Below are 17604 nucleotides of genomic sequence, written 5' to 3' on the forward strand. Positions count from 1 at the left end.
TTCTTGATTTCTTTCTTCGTCATCCAATCCATTATTTTTGTGCTGTAAGGAAGTAATATAAAAGAAAGTGTCAGTTGTTCACTATCACGTAATGAATATTTTGAATTAAAAAATTTTGTTGATATTCATATATATTTATAATTCCTATCCTTTGCATTTTTTTCTCTCTTTCCTGCATCTAGCTATCTATCTCATTTCTCAAGTCGTTCTTGCTTTATCTGTCTATCTCTATCTCTCGATCTGCATTTTTTTTTCTCTCTCTCAATGCATTCAAGAATTCACAGTGACTGTTGTCGGAACTCAAAGTGCGGGTTAGATTGCATCTGAACAAAGAAATGAGTGTCAGTAACATTAACAAGGAAAAGGCTCGTAAGGAAGTCCTTTATACCTTTCTGTCAGGTATCATTACAATGCAGGTGTCATGAGGTAGTCATTATAATCGTGTGCGTGCGCTCCTCTGCAAATTTTGTGTGTATTTATGTGTGCGTGTGTGTGTGTGTGCATGAGTGGTATCTGTGTCCGCGCACAGATTAGAGAAGCTGAAATTTTAAAAAAAAATCAGGAAAAAAGAATGGGCGACGAGATTTGCTTTAACAGTCATCAAAAACTCTTGACTAGATGCAGATAGGAGGCTTATCTCTTCACTTATTCCTGTAATTATATTTCACATAGTGTCTCACTCTCTCTCTCTATCACTCTGTTTTCTCTCTTTTTTTCGATGTGCATATGTGCGTGCGTGCGGGCGCGCGTGTGTGGCTAAAGGGTAGTCCATGGAATAGAGAGAGAGAAAAAAAGGCAGGACAAGTGGAGAGCAGTGTCTTCTGTTCGTTACCATAGTTTCTTATTTTCTTCCATTCTCTCTCTCTCTCTCAAACGCACGTTCACACAGAGAGAGAGAGAACAGAACACAGCTGAAAAAATAACTTTTTTTGTGTTGTAAACAAACATTCGCTTTAGTGTATTCAACTTTTGTTCCCTCGCATTTAAGTGACAGATTCCTCCTTTAAATAAAAATAAACTATACGTGGTATTTTTGCATTGAATTTTAATAACATTACAATTTTTTTAGTGTTTCTTCAAATGTATTCGCTATATACGTGTAAGTAAAGTTAAACTTAACACTAACTTAATGCACTCTTCTAGCTGGTACACGTTGCAAGGGAAGGAACTCTGTTTGATGAACAAGAGAAGTGAACACAAGTGGTCGTTCTTGTAAAAAAAAAGTAATGTTGAACAATGCATCGAAAGCAAAACTGTGTACCTTTGTACAACATATTTACAGTTCTTAAAGATCACCATTTACTTTCACTGTCAGATCAGACGAGAGACAGAGATAGAAGAGCTTGAGAAATGCATTTGTTGTTCAAATAAAAATGATGATAGACACAAAAAAACCAAGCTCTTGATCGCGTGATTACACGCATATTTTCTTTTTGTCAATATTACAATGACAGACTAGTGTCTAGAAAATCTTTTCGTGATATTTTGAATTTTGTCTTTCGTTACCTAATATAAAGTTGTAAAATTTATCCGGAGGTTAAATTGTATTTAACATGCATAGTATGATGTCAGTGTGCTGGTGTGACACAAAGTATAACCCTGACAGTGGTACAGCCTGTAACAGCGTAAAAACAGTGTACACAAATATAGAACAGGGAAGTGATTTCAAATCCTGGCCACAGTGTGTCACCACCACCTAAAGAAAGAGGTCGAAGGGAAAGACAGTGTCGTTGCTTGTGTGACAAGTGAAGTTGATATCCCCATATCTACAGGTTGTTTTGCTCGCTGTGTGCTGTCAACATTTGTACTTCTGTCAAACGAAGAGGCAAATAATGGCTGTCTGGAGCCTGTGGATACTGTGTGGTGTGGCACTAGTCGCTGTAAAGGATTGCTCAGGTACTTATTGTTATATTAATTTGTCGAGACGTGAACTGTAATGCAGTAAACGAGATAACAACGGAATGCTATTGTGCCTAATTGTGTTTTTTTCATCTACCTCTATCCCTAACTGTAACTACCAGAACTATATTTTTAAATTTGTCATAAGCACTGCAGATAACTAGGTTAAAAAGCGTGTTCCTTAAAGGGGCTACCTCGTCAACACAGTCTTAAAACACTCGCTTTGTTATGCTTTAGTGAGGAACGGTAAGTTCTTGTTCTTGTCGTATTAAAAAAACATTTTGTTATATATAAACGAAATTTGCCAGTTTATGAGCAACACAAACATATATATATATACAAAGTAACACATATATAGCAGATAAACAGTATGTTCACTATATGACCTCACCTTTCACCTTTATGTATATGTAATTAGGCAAGCAAGCAGCATACGCGTGGGCGAACATTTAGCTATAAATGCATCAATTGGTTGTCAAATCCTTTATTATGGCTAGCACTTGTTTCTCGCATGTAGGTTCTAGTGTTGTCACACTGCAAATTCATTCATTAACGCACAGAAATACAACCCCAGACTCTACTGTGGCTACAACAGTGCATCGCACACCTGTGGGTGGCGCTGTGACTAGGCCAGGTCGCGCACTGTGAACGGACCATTGTAATTCTAGCTTTTACTTGTCGGGTGTGCAGTCTAGTCAAACATACCTCGCGTTTTATTCTTTGTTTCCTTCCATTACACTTAGCAGACCATAAAGACATTTTTTTCCCAAAAATGTATCTTTCTCGGTGCGTCGTTCAGCTTCAGATAGATTCTCTTTCAATGGACAAGTGTGCTCACGAAAACTGATTGCACTATATTTTAACGTGCACAAGTTTTACTAGCTCAAGAAATATATAATTATTTCTTTCGTTCGACGAGGACAAAATGTACATTAAGTGCTGAATCCCACACAGACATACACACACAAAAATATACCTAACTATTTCACCGCTAATACAGAAAACTGGATTTATAAGTACGTGAGCCAAACGATTTTTGACCAGAACACCTTTACGGTGTGAAGGCATTTTGATATCGAAATAATACAAGAAAGGAGCGACCCCTGAACGCTGCAGCAAACAGGATGCGTGTTCCCTGGTGTTTGTGCTTTGTACCCGTCCCAGGTTTACTGGTCTCGCTCGCACAGTCGGCCACGTTTATTAAAGGGAAGGCGGTAAAGGGTGGAGGAAACAAAGCACTAGCAGGAGTACATAATTTCCCAAGCAAAAATCCCACTACCCGGCAAACAGGTAGATTTTCTCTTTGAAAGGTGGGGGGGGGGGTGAATAGATGATAACGTTACTTATTAAATACTAAATACTTTAGCCTGAGTCTTGTCTTCTTCTAAAATATTATTCACACTTGCAACGTCCCATTGCTTAAAGGTGAAAACAAAATTTAGTGCCTACTGAAAATCATTACGTGCAACACAAAGTGTTTATTCTGAATTAGCTGTTTCTGTATTATCCCTATCAATGTGCATATATGATAAATATTACTACAATCTGCACTTGCTCTTTCCGAATAATATCATTTCTTATAACCCAGTGTATAGTATATATCCTACTAAAAATGTTAAACAATAATGTGACACTGGCTAGATCAACATATTTCATTTTTTATTAGGCTGTTGGATAGTTACTTCCGTGTCCGTATCAAGATGCTGGCCTTCATCAAATAATTTATGCCGGTTATTGAAAATCAACTCCCTCTAACCCATGTCCCCCTTTAATACGCAGCCACAGCTTTTAACGGTTAATGGTCACATATATCATCACTCGGTTTTATTTGTGTTTCTGTCGTCCAGCTAGCGGTGGACTGAGTGGACTGAAACCTTTGTCCTACTTAGGCCTCTATCTTCTATTGACTTAGAAAAGAGAACCCGCATACCAAACAAAACTGACGACAAGTATGCCTTGAGTTCTAACCTGCGAGTTCACCAGTTGTATATTAGCTAATCTGTTTAAGTATTTCGATAGATTGTATTGTCTATAGTTGAATCATGCTAATAGCTTACTTAGTATACTATGTAATTTACATGTCCTTATTAAAGACCCCGCTTTGGTACAAGATGTCAACCAATGCTGATTAGCTGGGTCAGATGATACAAGAATATCAAAACGGAGAATTAATTATTGGTTTTTAAAGTACAACTTTCAAGACAAAAAGCAAGGATCTGCTAAAGAACATGTGAAATAACCTATATCGTAAGACGAACACATTCCGAACTCCTTTTTAATTATAATAAAGAGAAACAGATATTTCTTATCTTCCCAGAGAGAATTCGAGTTGAATTGTTTTAATAACCATAGAAAATACCTGAACTACTATTATGTTAATTTATCAACATTAAAATATGTTTTATATTTCTTTATTTTTAATAATAATTTATTATAAGTAAATATTGACAATTATTCTTTGTTGCAGGTTTAGTTATCGGTGGCTGTGAACAGGGTAGTGTGGATGTTGTTGAAGACTCAGATCGCTTCTTTACATGTGATGGAAACCAGAACAGAGAGCTACAATGGGCAGTTTATAATGACAAAAGTATTTTTATTGCTCTATGCCTCCAATGGTCGTGCCTTCCTTGGAGCAACATATTTACATTTTCTGTAGAGCATAACTATGGCGATGAGTACTACAGATATAATCTTACAATGAAGACAATCACGAGAAACTCAGCTCGCACCTTGTCTTGCCGCGATTCCTCGAAGTATGCACAGTGTGACTTAAGAATCATCGGTAAGTAAAACAGTTAAGACATTGTAGATTAGTATGCCCTTAATGTTTTTTCTACTTTAATTAGTAACTTGCAACGACGTAAAAAATGCAATAATGCAGTCGTTCTCTCTTTTCGCCTCCCCCTCTCTCACACAAATCTACTCATTTATGTAGAACGTCTCCAAATCTTCATAGAAAAGAAAATATAATTTCAAAATTAATCGTTTTAGTTCTTTTACAAATTATTATGAAAAAGAAAAAGCTAACTTAAAATTGTTTTTATAACATTATCGTAACGTGATTCACGAAATAGTAGTTCTGCTCTAAAATAATAATAATAATAAATAATAATCATCATCAACATCAGCATTATTATTATTATCATCGCAAAAAGTTGTAAATCGCATACTCACACTTTAAAGGAGCGTTCTCGTAGCACTCCAGAGCAAGAACGACACATGGGCAACATACAAGCGACATAAAAAAAACAAACAAAATATAAACTACGAAAGAATATACACTACTAATGATGATTAAAAATAATACAGAAAACGCAAGAAAGAGCCAAAGTATCGTGACCTTGCACAAATGGAGACGATTAGTAAACAAGCAATAAGCAAAGAAGGGGAACAATTTTGAAAAAAAGGACTTGCAATGTGGGAATGTAATCTTCACGGAAGAGTTGCGTTTTCAGTGCATGTTCAAAGCATTCAGTAGCATGTAGGTGAAGAATATGGAAAAACAGAGTTTTTTTGATTTGCTGCAAAGTTACTAAAAGTCTGTGGCCACATTTTGTTTTCGTGGCAGGAATATTTATGGGACTGTTGTCTGATGAGTAGGGGATTCTCTGGATGATATAAGGTAAAAGCTGTTCAGGAAAAATATTCAGGACAGGTGCCAGCAAAGACAATAAAACACAGCAGGAACAATTTGTACTGGATGCCAGAACGGATGGGAAGGCAGTGTAGAAAATTGAGGAAAGTGGTGGCCGTTTCCTAGCTCTAAGCACCAGACGTGCAGCAGAATTCTGTACTTTCTGGAGTTTGTGAAGAAGGTATACAGGGCAGCCAGCAAGCAAGGAGTTGTAGCAATAAAGAATTTAGAGAACAAATGAACTGACAAGAGAGTTGGTAGTGCGGGTAGACAGAATGTGACAGATATCACTGATTTTGTGTAGTTCATTATAGAAAGACTGACAGACAGCTGTAACTTAACTATCATAACAGGCAGACTGACAGACAACTGTCTCTTTTCTAGCAAGAGTCATGCCTGCAATGACATTGAAAACCAGATTCCTGGGGAATGATGATGATTTCGCCCAGATTGATGCGACCTAGCGGGCAAACGAGTGGAGATTGGTTTTCAGCTTGAGCATAGGAAATGTTCCATTTTATCATCACTGAGCTTAAATTTCTTTGTTATTATTCATTTTTTGACGTCATTAATAGAAACTTATATGGTGCTAGTGCATATATATAAAGAGAGAGAGAGAGAGCGAGATAGAAATAAACTTTTATCTCTATAAAGAAGGCTTACATAAACAGTACAAAATATTCATTTTTAAAGGACAATAAATAAGGTACACTAAATAAATAAAATTAACATTCATTTGTGGAGGAACGTTTAAAAACCTTTAATTTTGTTATTGTTCCCTTTTGGAAATTATGTTAATATCCTTTTTACATTTAGAACATGATTTTTGGTTAAATATTTAAATATTTAGTAGAACTTCAAGGAACATCATATATATATATAAAATTGTATATAATATACAATTTAACCATATAATGCAAATAATGTTGCAAGAAAGATAAATGCGTCAAATATACACATATTGTGTCAAGTGAAACCAGTGTATAGTGACTGCAATGTAACAACTTTAAACTGGATGGTGATCGGCAGCTGTACAGTCAGAGGAATGTATTCTTCAGACAACATATACACGTGCAAATGGAGGGAGAATGAAAATAACGACGTAAATATTTATTTTTCTGTTCTCTTTTTTATGCCACTCATTTCTCTCTCACTCTCTGTAATAACATGCACAATGCATATTTCTTCCTGCATTTTTATCCCACAAACTTTTTTTTATAATTTAACGTTCAAACTACGACAAAATGTGATCTTAATTATTCCATGATTTACTATGACAAAATCATATTTATTTATAATATACACTTTATAATTTTATTTATAATATACACTTTATAATTTTATAATTTTATAATTTTATTTATAATATACACTTTCTTTGCACTTTCTTGTAAAGTTTTAGGTTTTTCATAAAATGTAGATATAAATAAATGCTATTCATCAAACCAACAGTTCAGCTGTTACGCATCCATTATAAAATCTTTTTTTCAGGAACTCAGTGGTTTTAAAAACAGTCTAACGACTTATACTGAGGGTTCAAGGACTTATACTGAAGGGGTTTGTTCTTTTGCGAAACCAATTCCCCAAACTAAAGGCATTTACACGTACAGTATAAGCGTGTCGCCAGGTGCCGATGATCACGTTGTTACAAGTATGCTTATAGGTAAGATGTTTAAAACAACTACATTTAAGTTGTACAACAGTTCATACAAAACTATTAGTTTATCAAATACAATATCATAATTATATGGTTAGTCCTATGAAGAAAAATTGAAACCTGATACAGGAGAACATTGCTACCTTGTTAGACATTGTGTCCATTCTTTTTGTTTCGTATCTCCCGCAGTAGAGCATAGGGCCGAAAGGCTTCCGCCAACACACGTCATGGGTCCTTCCAAAGAGGAACTTTTCCGTCCAGGCTCTCCTTGTATAGTGTTGTTTTTTGTGGTTTCTGTAGCAAAAAGTTTTTTTAAAAGGGGGTTGCTATCTCAAAGCCCAACCCTCCTTCTTCATTTGGGCTTCGGTCTGGGAAGTTATCCGGGAAATTTCCAGGCCAGGTTTGTGTCTGTCAATGACCTCCTTAACAGATGTCTATGAAGGAATAAATGAATAAGTAAGTCACTAGAAGAAGTCACCAAAGTCAGAAGGCAGCAAAATATCAAACGACAATATTAAGTTTGAATTTTTTTCCTGCATACAGACAGTGGCCTTATTAGGCACAGAAAGAATGTTCACTTGTTATCTTTATTGTGAGATAAGGTCACCGCTATAACAACAGGGATGGTTGTCAGGTAATACCAATGAAAGAACTAACCCGATATTAGGAGGAGTGGTGTGAGCGTTCTGATGACCAACGAGTATTGCTGTTTAAAATATTCGCAGTACTGACCTGACAGTTGTACATTATTACGCTGATGTATTTAGTGGTGGTTACTCATTTTTCCTTCTTCTCATCCCTTCCCTTTTTTGTTAAGTTTATTACAATACTACGTTCTTACATACGTATCTGTACTATCTGTGTTTGGGATATATCCTTTACTATTTTACTAAAGAAATGGTTCATCTTGTAGATTGACAAGGGTATAGAGAACTGGACCAAACATACGGATCTAATATCTTTTAGATTAACAATAATTCAACACATTGTTTTTTTTCCTATTGTTTAGATGCGCTACATTGGATACAACTCAGCCACAACTGTCCTGAGTATGTTTTCGAGGGTTTAAATGTGAGTTGTACATGTTCTGCTTCAAGAGCTATAAGTCCACCAGCATTTCTAGTGTGGGGAGGAATGAGTAATGCAACCCTTTTGCTAAAAAATGTAAGCCGGCGATTAAACCAACAAGAGTTTAAATGTCGACTAAAATGGAGTACAACCGGCTCAACTATAGAAACCACTTCTTACCAACTAACCGTTGCTTGTAAGTAAATTATACATACATGTTTATTTCTTTTAAAAAGTATCTATCTATTCTAGTTTTGTCAATTTCTTTCTCAAGGTTCCGAACACACTTGCACACACACAAACACAGTTTAAAACTATTCACTGCACAAGAGAGAGATATAACCGTAAACCGCAACTGCGCTTAATCTGAGAATTTACAACGATATACAAAACACAAATCCGATTTCAAATACTATTATAAAGGATAGAGAAAAATTAATTGTCTCTATATAGAAGTGTAAAGATGAAAATATTAGAGCACATATATATTAAAATTCGGAGTAAATAGAAAAAATGCGATTAGCAGGCACTAAGGATTTTTCTATGTTTTATAAAAATCGCTTAAAAACATTATTAATTTAATTTTACAATGTTTCTAGATGGCCCCGCAGATGTCCTAATTACCAACAATAAAAACAAGACAGAAGATGAGATGATAAGTTTAACCTGCACAGCGACTGATGTTTATCCTTCCGCTGTTTTTCAATGGAATGTCACGTGTTCTAATCGGACTGACTCTGGGAACTCCAGTACATGCTCCTTCACGTTCAACCCGAAGTTTGAAAGTCTTGCGATATTATGTACAGCTAGCAACGCATATTATCATCAAGTGAATTCTTCATATGTCTATGTCCTCCCTACTTCAGGTAAGTTAAAAGTTTTACTTAAGAATAATTTAAAATATTCAATTTTGTATTCGTGTTTATACTTCATTTCGGTTGGATGCAATACTTTAAAGATTGCAACAATCTTAAATTTAAAATGGTTTGTTTTAGGATTTCAAATGTATCATAAATATAAAAATGCTGCAAAACATCGTTGTCCCTAGTTTACTGGCACAGTATTTGTACGTATTTATGTAACTGTCCATAAGGAGTTCATTTTGAAACTGAGTTTCAGATAATTTTTTTACCAGGAAGCCCACAAGCAAACACAAGTGGACCCAATGCCGGATTAATTGGTGGCGTTATTGCAGCTGTACTTGTTGTACTCATCATTGTTGCTGTTTTGATTGTGTACATCATCAAACGCAGAAAAGGTAACAGTCTGACACTCTCTAATCAAATGTTTCAACTGCTTGTAACTTTGGTCAAGTTTTTGTTGTGGTTGTAAATCTACAGTGTCAATACAAATGACCTATAAAGTATAAATATTTTATTTACCTGTCGATTTGTCTCTATCTATCTATTTATTAACTTTTCTATTTTTTTTATTTAATAATATATTCTATCAAATACTCATATAATGATCTATATATTCTTCCTACTGTAGCAAATAATTTTTCTTCTTTACAAGAACTAGACCTAATGGCTAAAGATATACATTAACGGTATACATGTTCTGTACAATCTAATATTTTGTAAAATCCTAAAGAGAAAATATTCCCTAAAAAGCGGCATATTATCGCCCTGTTTTTCCCGTCACATCGTCGTTTTCTTTTCGTCTTAACAAGGAGTTGTTTAGTCGGGTCTACCTCACCTTAAGTTTAACATCCTCGTTTAACACAACATTTCTATTTGGACATGGCAATGTCAGGCGAGTGTATTTTGTTTATATTTATCCCGCACTTTGCGAGAACTATAGTAAATTAAACCTTGTTCAATTTGTGATTATTATTAAGCATAATATCGCGCGACGATTTGTCTTTTTTAAGAGACAGTAATCCATACAGTACCTCATGATTTAATTTCGTTGTGTTGGATTTAGTTTAATATTTAAGTATGAAATTTATATTGTCGATTACTGATTTATTTTTGATAAATTACTGCTATTTTTATGTAGTTAAGTGTATTATTTTTGAATTAATTGTGTCATTTATAATTTTAATAGTAGACAAAATATTAAAAGTAACCAATTTCAGAAACATTTTTAAAATAAATACATTTATAATTAAATTCATAAAATAATTACATTATCATAACGGTCTTTGATGTTTTGTTTAACTGCAGGGATCTTAAACACAGAGGGAGGATTCTTTGGAATTTTTGCTGGCGTTCGCAAACATTTTAACCAAGGACCTGCTATGTTACAACCATATGCTGTCGTAAATAAGCCAAAAACACAGACACAGACGCCCATCAGACGACAAGCAGGTCCTTCAGGCGACATGTACACCATCACTAACACATCCAGCTCAGGTCACGTGGTAGATGACTATGCAGCTGTCTGTAAAACCTCCATCAACAATACCGGTGAGGCAGAAAGTACAGACACTCACCAAACTACTCAAAAGACGCAGAGGATACGGGAACCGACAACTGCATTAAAACCAACAACGAAGCCTAAACTAACATCAACAAATAAGACAAACATCCAAGATTTGCATGGTAAAAATAAATGTCGTTTACGATATAAGATATCTAACAAAAAATTTTATGGATGTAAAAATTTAATCAAGACACATAACGTGTTTTCAAAATCAGTAAAATGATGCAAAGAGGAGAAATTTACCAGTGATTTCATTGATTCAATCATAACAATGAAACAACACCTCTACCTAAATAAGTTTTTACATATATGCATACAAACACGTAAACTTGCATCACTATACATCGATTAAGAACAATAGTTATTCTACAAATAATCAATTTAAACGTTTTTCCTTTAATTCAGGCACAGGTTACATGAATGTCACTGAGGTGCCGACTGACTCTGGTTTAGGTGTGTATCATGTAGTTCCCTGGGCAACAATGCCTGGATCACCTGAACCTGACACAAACGTAAGATTTGTTTTATTTATAATAATTTTTTTTCTACGATGACCATTTTCAAAGTTCTCTCAAGAAAAATATTTGGGTTTAACATTATCAGCTTAAGTTTAATAATTTGTATGTAGGGCAAGGAACTTTTAATTCAATAATAGTATTTTTGTACAGAATTGACCATACAGTAAAAGAATATTTATTGTGATTTATATTGATACACATATATATATATATGTAAACAAGCAATTGGAAGCATTTATTACAAGATGTTGTAACTTATAATATCATTCACATATTGAAACAGGAATATGCAGTACCAACAATTTCTGAAGAGGAGTACAATGAACTACATTTCGGAGAGGATCGAACTGGACAAGAGGACCAAGCCATTAACTACCACCATCTTCAAATCACATAAACATCTGTTTCTGTGATGTTTTTATTTGCTGATTAACTTAGTAATACATTTTATTCGCTTGATGACACTGTTTTTTGCAAGACTCGTCAAAATAAATGAAATATCATTATTGAAAACTGACACTGTTATACAAAATGTCATCCTTCGACTAAGGATGAACAAGTCTAATGTAGTCATGAGTATTATTTTTTAGCAAAGTCAACTGTTTTTATTTAGGTTTAAAAACCAGCATAAGTGGGATGTCAACACTGGCATGATCATCAGTGTCTTTTTTCTGTTAGCTTTGCCATTCTTACTCGGTTTTCTGAGTCCTTCGCTAAGAGTTTTATCAATTTTTTTAATCCGTATTAATCCTAATCATGTGTTTGCATAAAGGTTTTCACAATTTCGGTCTGGTGGCAGATACGCGATGCTTGAACGATGAGCAAATAGTCACTGGAACTTACCTGTTACACAAGACATTTACTTAATTGTTCTGATCGTGATGTGATAGCATGAGATGACCTAATATAGTGCACCATTTGTATCTAATGTTGTGTAAGTGCATGTGTTTATATATATATATAATGTGGTTTCTTATAGTGATCATGTTTTATGGGTGTTTTTGTATATTGCTTGTCCATACGCAATTAAAAATCTTACTAGTAATACCCCTTACGACTTAATAATGTTGCGCTGTATTGGACTGTACTTAGCATTATAGCTGCAATGTCGGAGTGACAAAAAAAAAAAAAGAAGGAAGGAAGGACAGGAAAAAAATAACAAACGGGCTAATTAAAAAGTAAGCATTGTCCATTTCTTGAAAAAGAAGTTTTTCTGTTTATCTGTGGCTACTTATAAAAGGTTTGTTCGTGTGAGTTTGAAAACGAATTATAAAAAGCTTTTGTTACAATTTAATTAATAATATATGTATTGAATCAAATAACATTATATATTTAGCATTATTTTTTATTCTTTGTAACACCTTCAATGTGAAAATAAAATCTATTTTGCAAACATTTTAGTGCTTTTTATTTTAAACATTATGATAGTTACATAAAGAAAAGTAAGTAAAATTATCACACAGTACATTTTTGAGACACAGACACACACACACACACACACACACACACACACACACACACACACACACACACACACACACACACACACACACACACACACACACACACACACATGTAAAACAGTCATGTCAATGTTGTAAGATGAAAGCTCTGTGATGGAAGAAAATGAAATTCACAGAAAATCGGTTTCTAATTATCGTAATGCTTCCTGTTCTATTCAGTGCCAACTTTTTTATCGTATATTTATACATGCTATCAAATGATGCACCACAAACTATAAAATCACAAACTGTCTTATTTTAATAACAATACATCTAATAATCTGTAATCTCACTATACAATATATATACATGTATAGCTAAAAATCTCAATCAAAAGGTATTATGTAAAGGTCCAGAAATTCTTAAATAATTTTCGTGTCTTAATGTCACTTTTGGAGACTGTATTATACTAGTTTTTCTATCTCAGACCCATTGTATGACACTGCTCGGAGGCCTGAAAACAACGAACACAGCTACGTGGACCTCGCTCTTAGTGGACGCAAATCATCACCAGGTAGCTGAGTATAAGCATCCATTTTTATCATTGCTCTGCTTAAGGAAATAAGACTGGGAAAATTACATTTATGTGTATGATGAAAGCAAAAAATCAGTTGAGTATCTAATGTCTAAGCCATAACACAAAGCAAAACAACACAGCAACAACGAAACGATACGACGACTGCAGCTCAACAGATTTATTAATAATAATACATTTGTGGTGCAGGAGCTGACGATGACAAGGCTAAAAGAGAAAACAATAGTGGGCATCGCTACGAAGAAGTAACCATTGCAGGTCAAAATGTCTCTGAACAACCAGGTAACATACTGTACATACCACGTTGCTCTTGTTTTTAAAATGTAATAACAAAGATGATAATTGTGCATAATGACTAATTTGTTGCAAATTTTTTAAAGGCCTACTGCTTAAAAATGAGCAGTGTAGAGAGTATTGTAAATGGTTATAATGAAAACATCTATAATAAGGGATAAATAATAATAAATATTTATTTATATTTTTTGACAGAACTGGTAATCCCACACTGATTTATGAGAACTCTATTTTTCACTTTATGTTCTCAGATGTCTTTTTCGTTTTACCGACTCGTACGACTGTTGCAAGTTTGTAAATACTCCACACCGACTCACGGGCAAAGCAAACAAACAACATTCATTTATTATTCGACGCAGTGGCTTATTATTTATGACTATGCCAACATTATTTTAAATAAAATAGACTATTTTCTGAATGTCTAAGCTTAGAGGAACAGTATCTTTAGTTGTGGATGTCAAATAAACTTGTCACTCAAACTTTTATATCAGTATTATGGCTGTTTCCATTCAGTCTTTATAGTGAGAATCGTATTTTGCTACTCTCAATTCTTAATTATATTTTTCCATCTCTGTGTTTTATTGATTTTTATATAAGCATAATAGTAAAAGGGCAAGTCACATTAAATTGAAGTTACTATGTAATGTTGATAATATTGTACGTTTATTTCTGTAACCACGTTTTTGTGTTCATGTATATAAATATACATTTAATGATCTCAGACGCTTTTTCTACTCTATTACTTTATCTACATATATGTATGTTTATATATGCTGCTCTTTCGATGAAAATGCTGTTAGCTTTGCTTATAAACCTGACATATTTTTAGTTGTGAGAGAAAACCTTATAATGAACTTTGGGCTTAAGGCTCTACATATCATGGCACTATAGTTGTATGCCATTTTTTTTGCATAATATTTTTCAGTGATTTGAACAGATTCCATCAATTGTTTTCAAAAGGTTTGTAAAGTGATTGTTAAAAAAAGGAATGGGGCTTCGATCCGGAAATATATCTGACGCTATACGCAATGTCTTAACACCTAAGCATTGAACTTTTGTGTGTGTGTGTGTGTGCGGGCGTGTGTGTGTGTTTGAACGTGTGCTCGAGGCTATATTCAGATATCTAATACGATGACTTAAAAAACTTAGTTCTGTCACAAGCCAATAAACTGCGTCGTTTACAAACACCTTTCAAAGTTTAACTCCTCTCCAAACTCTCGTCCCACCCTGACAGGGTGGATACCCGTTAATTCAGCTACAAGCTCCGTTATTTAGTTGACGACTGTCATTTCTTATCTCCACTCACATTCCTAAAGTGTCACGTTGGTTCTTTTAAGCATAAAGCTGCCTGGAGTTGATGCATTTATGTTAAATTAACTAGCCTAGTGTTAAATCATCATAAAATTGCTTAAATACAAATTGTATATAATAAAATGAGCAGCAGTTGGATAACTAAAATTATTATTTCATGATGTAACGTTAACATGATTAAGCGATTTCAAGTGATGTAATTAATAAATAGGCTTAAAGCTCGCAGTTTGTTTTCATTTATGCTATACTGTAATATAAAAATATGTACCTATCGACATTTTTAGTTTCTGTAGTAAATGCAAGTCACTAAACATGAAGTGGGTTTAGTTCACAATTATTAGGATATACGCATCTAGTTGTAGCTGCTTTCTCAATGCTTGTTTTGCAAACGCTCAAATAAAATGTTCTGACGACTCACGATTGTGTGATTGTTGTTCTAGTTGAAATTTCAGGTAAAATGACAAAAAAGAGTACTTTGTGTGTATAGCATTAAACGTCTCGAACACAAATTATAGTAAGGATATCCGTTTAAATATAACAGCTGTCCTTTATTACCTTGTTCCTTCTTTTATTTCAGCCTGTCATAAACTAACTCTCTCTCTCTCTCTCTCTCTCTCTCTCTCTCTCTCTCTCTCTCTCTCTCTCTCTCTCTGTGTTTTCTTGGCTTTTGTGTTTTGTGCATAAGGCTGAGTGTTAGAGATAAAATCACACATGAAGCGAGAGGTTAAACAATGAGATGTAAAAAAGACAGGAAATGACAATGCAATGTTAACAGGATTTTCCTAAAAGAAGTAATTCATCTCACAACAAGGCCTCGTACCTAAGTGAAATGAGACACGTGAAGATAACACGCTACCTGCTTACCCACAACCACACACACATTCACGCGTACGCGCTCACACACAGCTAGAACATGAAACTAATTTGGTTTGTACTCAAGCATCATTAAAAACAATTGTTCGCTTGCAATTAGAAACTTCCTTGCTGTTTAGTGAAGAAGTGAACATGGATACTATGATTCCTACCTTAACAATTTTTAATATTATAATTGCATAATAAATGGAAACGTTATTTAAATTTGTATAGCAAATTTTATTTACATGTACAAAGTTATATTTTATTCGTAGTTATCACAGTCCCATGCAGTTCTTAACAGGGTTTATAAATAGGGTTTGTTATCTCCAGACGTCACCACCTGATTGTGTCTGTTGGCGTATTTGTTCGTTCCCGCGCGCTCGTGCTAGTGTGTGTGTGTGTGCGCGCGCGCGCTAGTGTGTTTGTATCTGCATTTATACTTTTTTTAAAAAAATTTTGCTCATGTTTTCTCTCGACCACTGTTTTTTTTTTTTTTTTTTTTTTTTTTTTGTTTTCATGTGTGTTTAGGTGAGCGTGTGCCAAAAATATTTGAGCCGGTATTCAAATCTTTAACACGATAACCCTGTAAGGCCATATTTACCGCACAACGGATGAGTAATAACAAAATTGGTTCGTACACACGACCACAAGCCGCAAAACTTGATAAACAACTTCCAAGGTCCAAATCATTCCCTAACCCGGGCTCCACCCTGACAGGGGCGATACCAGTGTTTGCTTCTTTAGACTTTGTTGTTTATATGACAGCTGCCATCCCTGATATTTGCTTACATTCCTCATGCGTCCTGGTGTTGCCATTCAACATACAATGGGGTCAATCTTTTTATCTCAACCTGCCTAAAAGCAGACTGTCACGGACCAGACCGTGCCTCCCGTGGTTTTTTTCAAACTATTTAACCTTTTGGTGTCTCACGGACTGAAAGTGTAGGTCGAGTGTATGTCGAATGGAGTAGAACATTAGTTGGAAAGTGTGAACGGTGACAGAAGTGTGTAGTTTAAACAAAAATACTTGACAGGTATAAGTTTGTATTAGATAAACTCAGTTAAATGTCTGCTCAATAGCAATGCCAGCAGTGAAACACATATGAATGGGTCTGATAATGGAAAGCGAATTCTGAACATAAAGGAAATGCTGGGCCCTTGTACCAGGACGGAAATGTATATTAGTTTATCCGTCTTAAGCGGAAAGCTTTGAGTTTTGTAGCTTAATCAAGTGATCTGACAGCTTTCACAGCTTATTTATTCATACACATGTTTGAAGTCTTGGATTTAGTTATCACCACTACAACTTTCTCTTTTTTTTATTTTAGTACCCTATGCAAAAATTCGAGATTGCTTTGTAACTGAGCACCACTTCTAAATAACACACACACACACACAGATACAACAACAACAACATACACAGTTGAAAAAAATATTAACAACTCAGTTGGTCCTATACAAGCATCCGCCTAAGTGCATTAAACTCGATATTTCTCTCATGTAAGTGGAAACTTATTTTAACTTTACACGAATGTTTTACTTCACTGCCTTCACACTGTTATTAATAAAAAAAATACTATTTTAATAAAAGCAATTTAATATTGTATAAATGTAAATGATTTCGGCCCAAGTAAATGTAAGTAAAGTTTCACTTAGTAATTGCTAAATTCACTTTTTGTTCAGCTACTGAACATTTCAAGGGAGGGAACTCTGTTCAAAGAACACATAGGAAGCCACGGGTTGTCGTTCTTGTAAACTATAACTTGCAATGTTGAACAAGGTGAAAGAAAGCAAAACTTTGGTTTTTAGTGCAACTAATATGCATATGTCATACAACATTTTGTTTCACGGTCAGGTCCTACTAGAGACAGAGATATGGCAGCTTGAGGAATACATTTATTGTA

At 34.6% G+C, this 17604-nt stretch overlaps 1 protein-coding gene across 2 annotated transcripts; it reads left to right on the forward strand.

Moving 5' to 3' along the window:
- The first annotated feature begins 1646 nt into the window (after window positions 1–1646).
- Window positions 1647–15281, forward strand: LOC112569119. Of its 2 annotated transcripts, none has more exons than XM_025246807.1 (10): window positions 1647–1896; window positions 4367–4681; window positions 6505–6635; window positions 7025–7196; window positions 8200–8454; window positions 8858–9124; window positions 9394–9516; window positions 13133–13219; window positions 13430–13522; window positions 13786–15281. In XM_025246807.1, exons 1-10 carry the CDS (start codon window positions 1833–1835, stop codon window positions 13830–13832), a joined length of 1554 nt encoding a protein of 517 aa, XP_025102592.1. In that variant the 5' UTR covers window positions 1647–1832; the 3' UTR covers window positions 13833–15281. The 2 variants fall into 2 exon arrangements, with proteins under 2 accessions (XP_025102592.1, XP_025102591.1); XM_025246806.1 differs by lacking the exons at window positions 13133–13219; window positions 13430–13522; window positions 13786–15281 and adding exons at window positions 10427–10804; window positions 11091–11197; window positions 11487–12334 and having other exon boundaries at window positions 1654–1896.
- Window positions 15282–17604: the final 2323 nt, after the last annotated feature.

The sequence above is a fragment of the Pomacea canaliculata genome, linkage group LG7, assembly GCF_003073045.1.
Source record: "Pomacea canaliculata isolate SZHN2017 linkage group LG7, ASM307304v1, whole genome shotgun sequence".
Lineage (NCBI taxonomy): Eukaryota > Metazoa > Mollusca > Gastropoda > Architaenioglossa > Ampullariidae > Pomacea > Pomacea canaliculata.

What these genes read in the sequence shown, in the direction of transcription:
- LOC112569119 (XM_025246806.1), top strand. Translation starts at nt 1,833, where the DNA reads ATGGCTGTCTGGAGCCTGTGGATACTGTGTGGTGTGGCACTAGTCGCT. An exon ending in CTATGTCCTCCCTACTTCAG is followed by an intron (nt 9,125 to 9,393) that starts GTAAGTTAAAAG and finishes TTTTTTTACCAG; the next exon opens with GAAGCCCACAAGCAAACACA. An exon ending in CACCTGAACCTGACACAAAC is followed by an intron (nt 11,198 to 11,486) that starts GTAAGATTTGTT and finishes ATATTGAAACAG; the next exon opens with GAATATGCAGTACCAACAAT.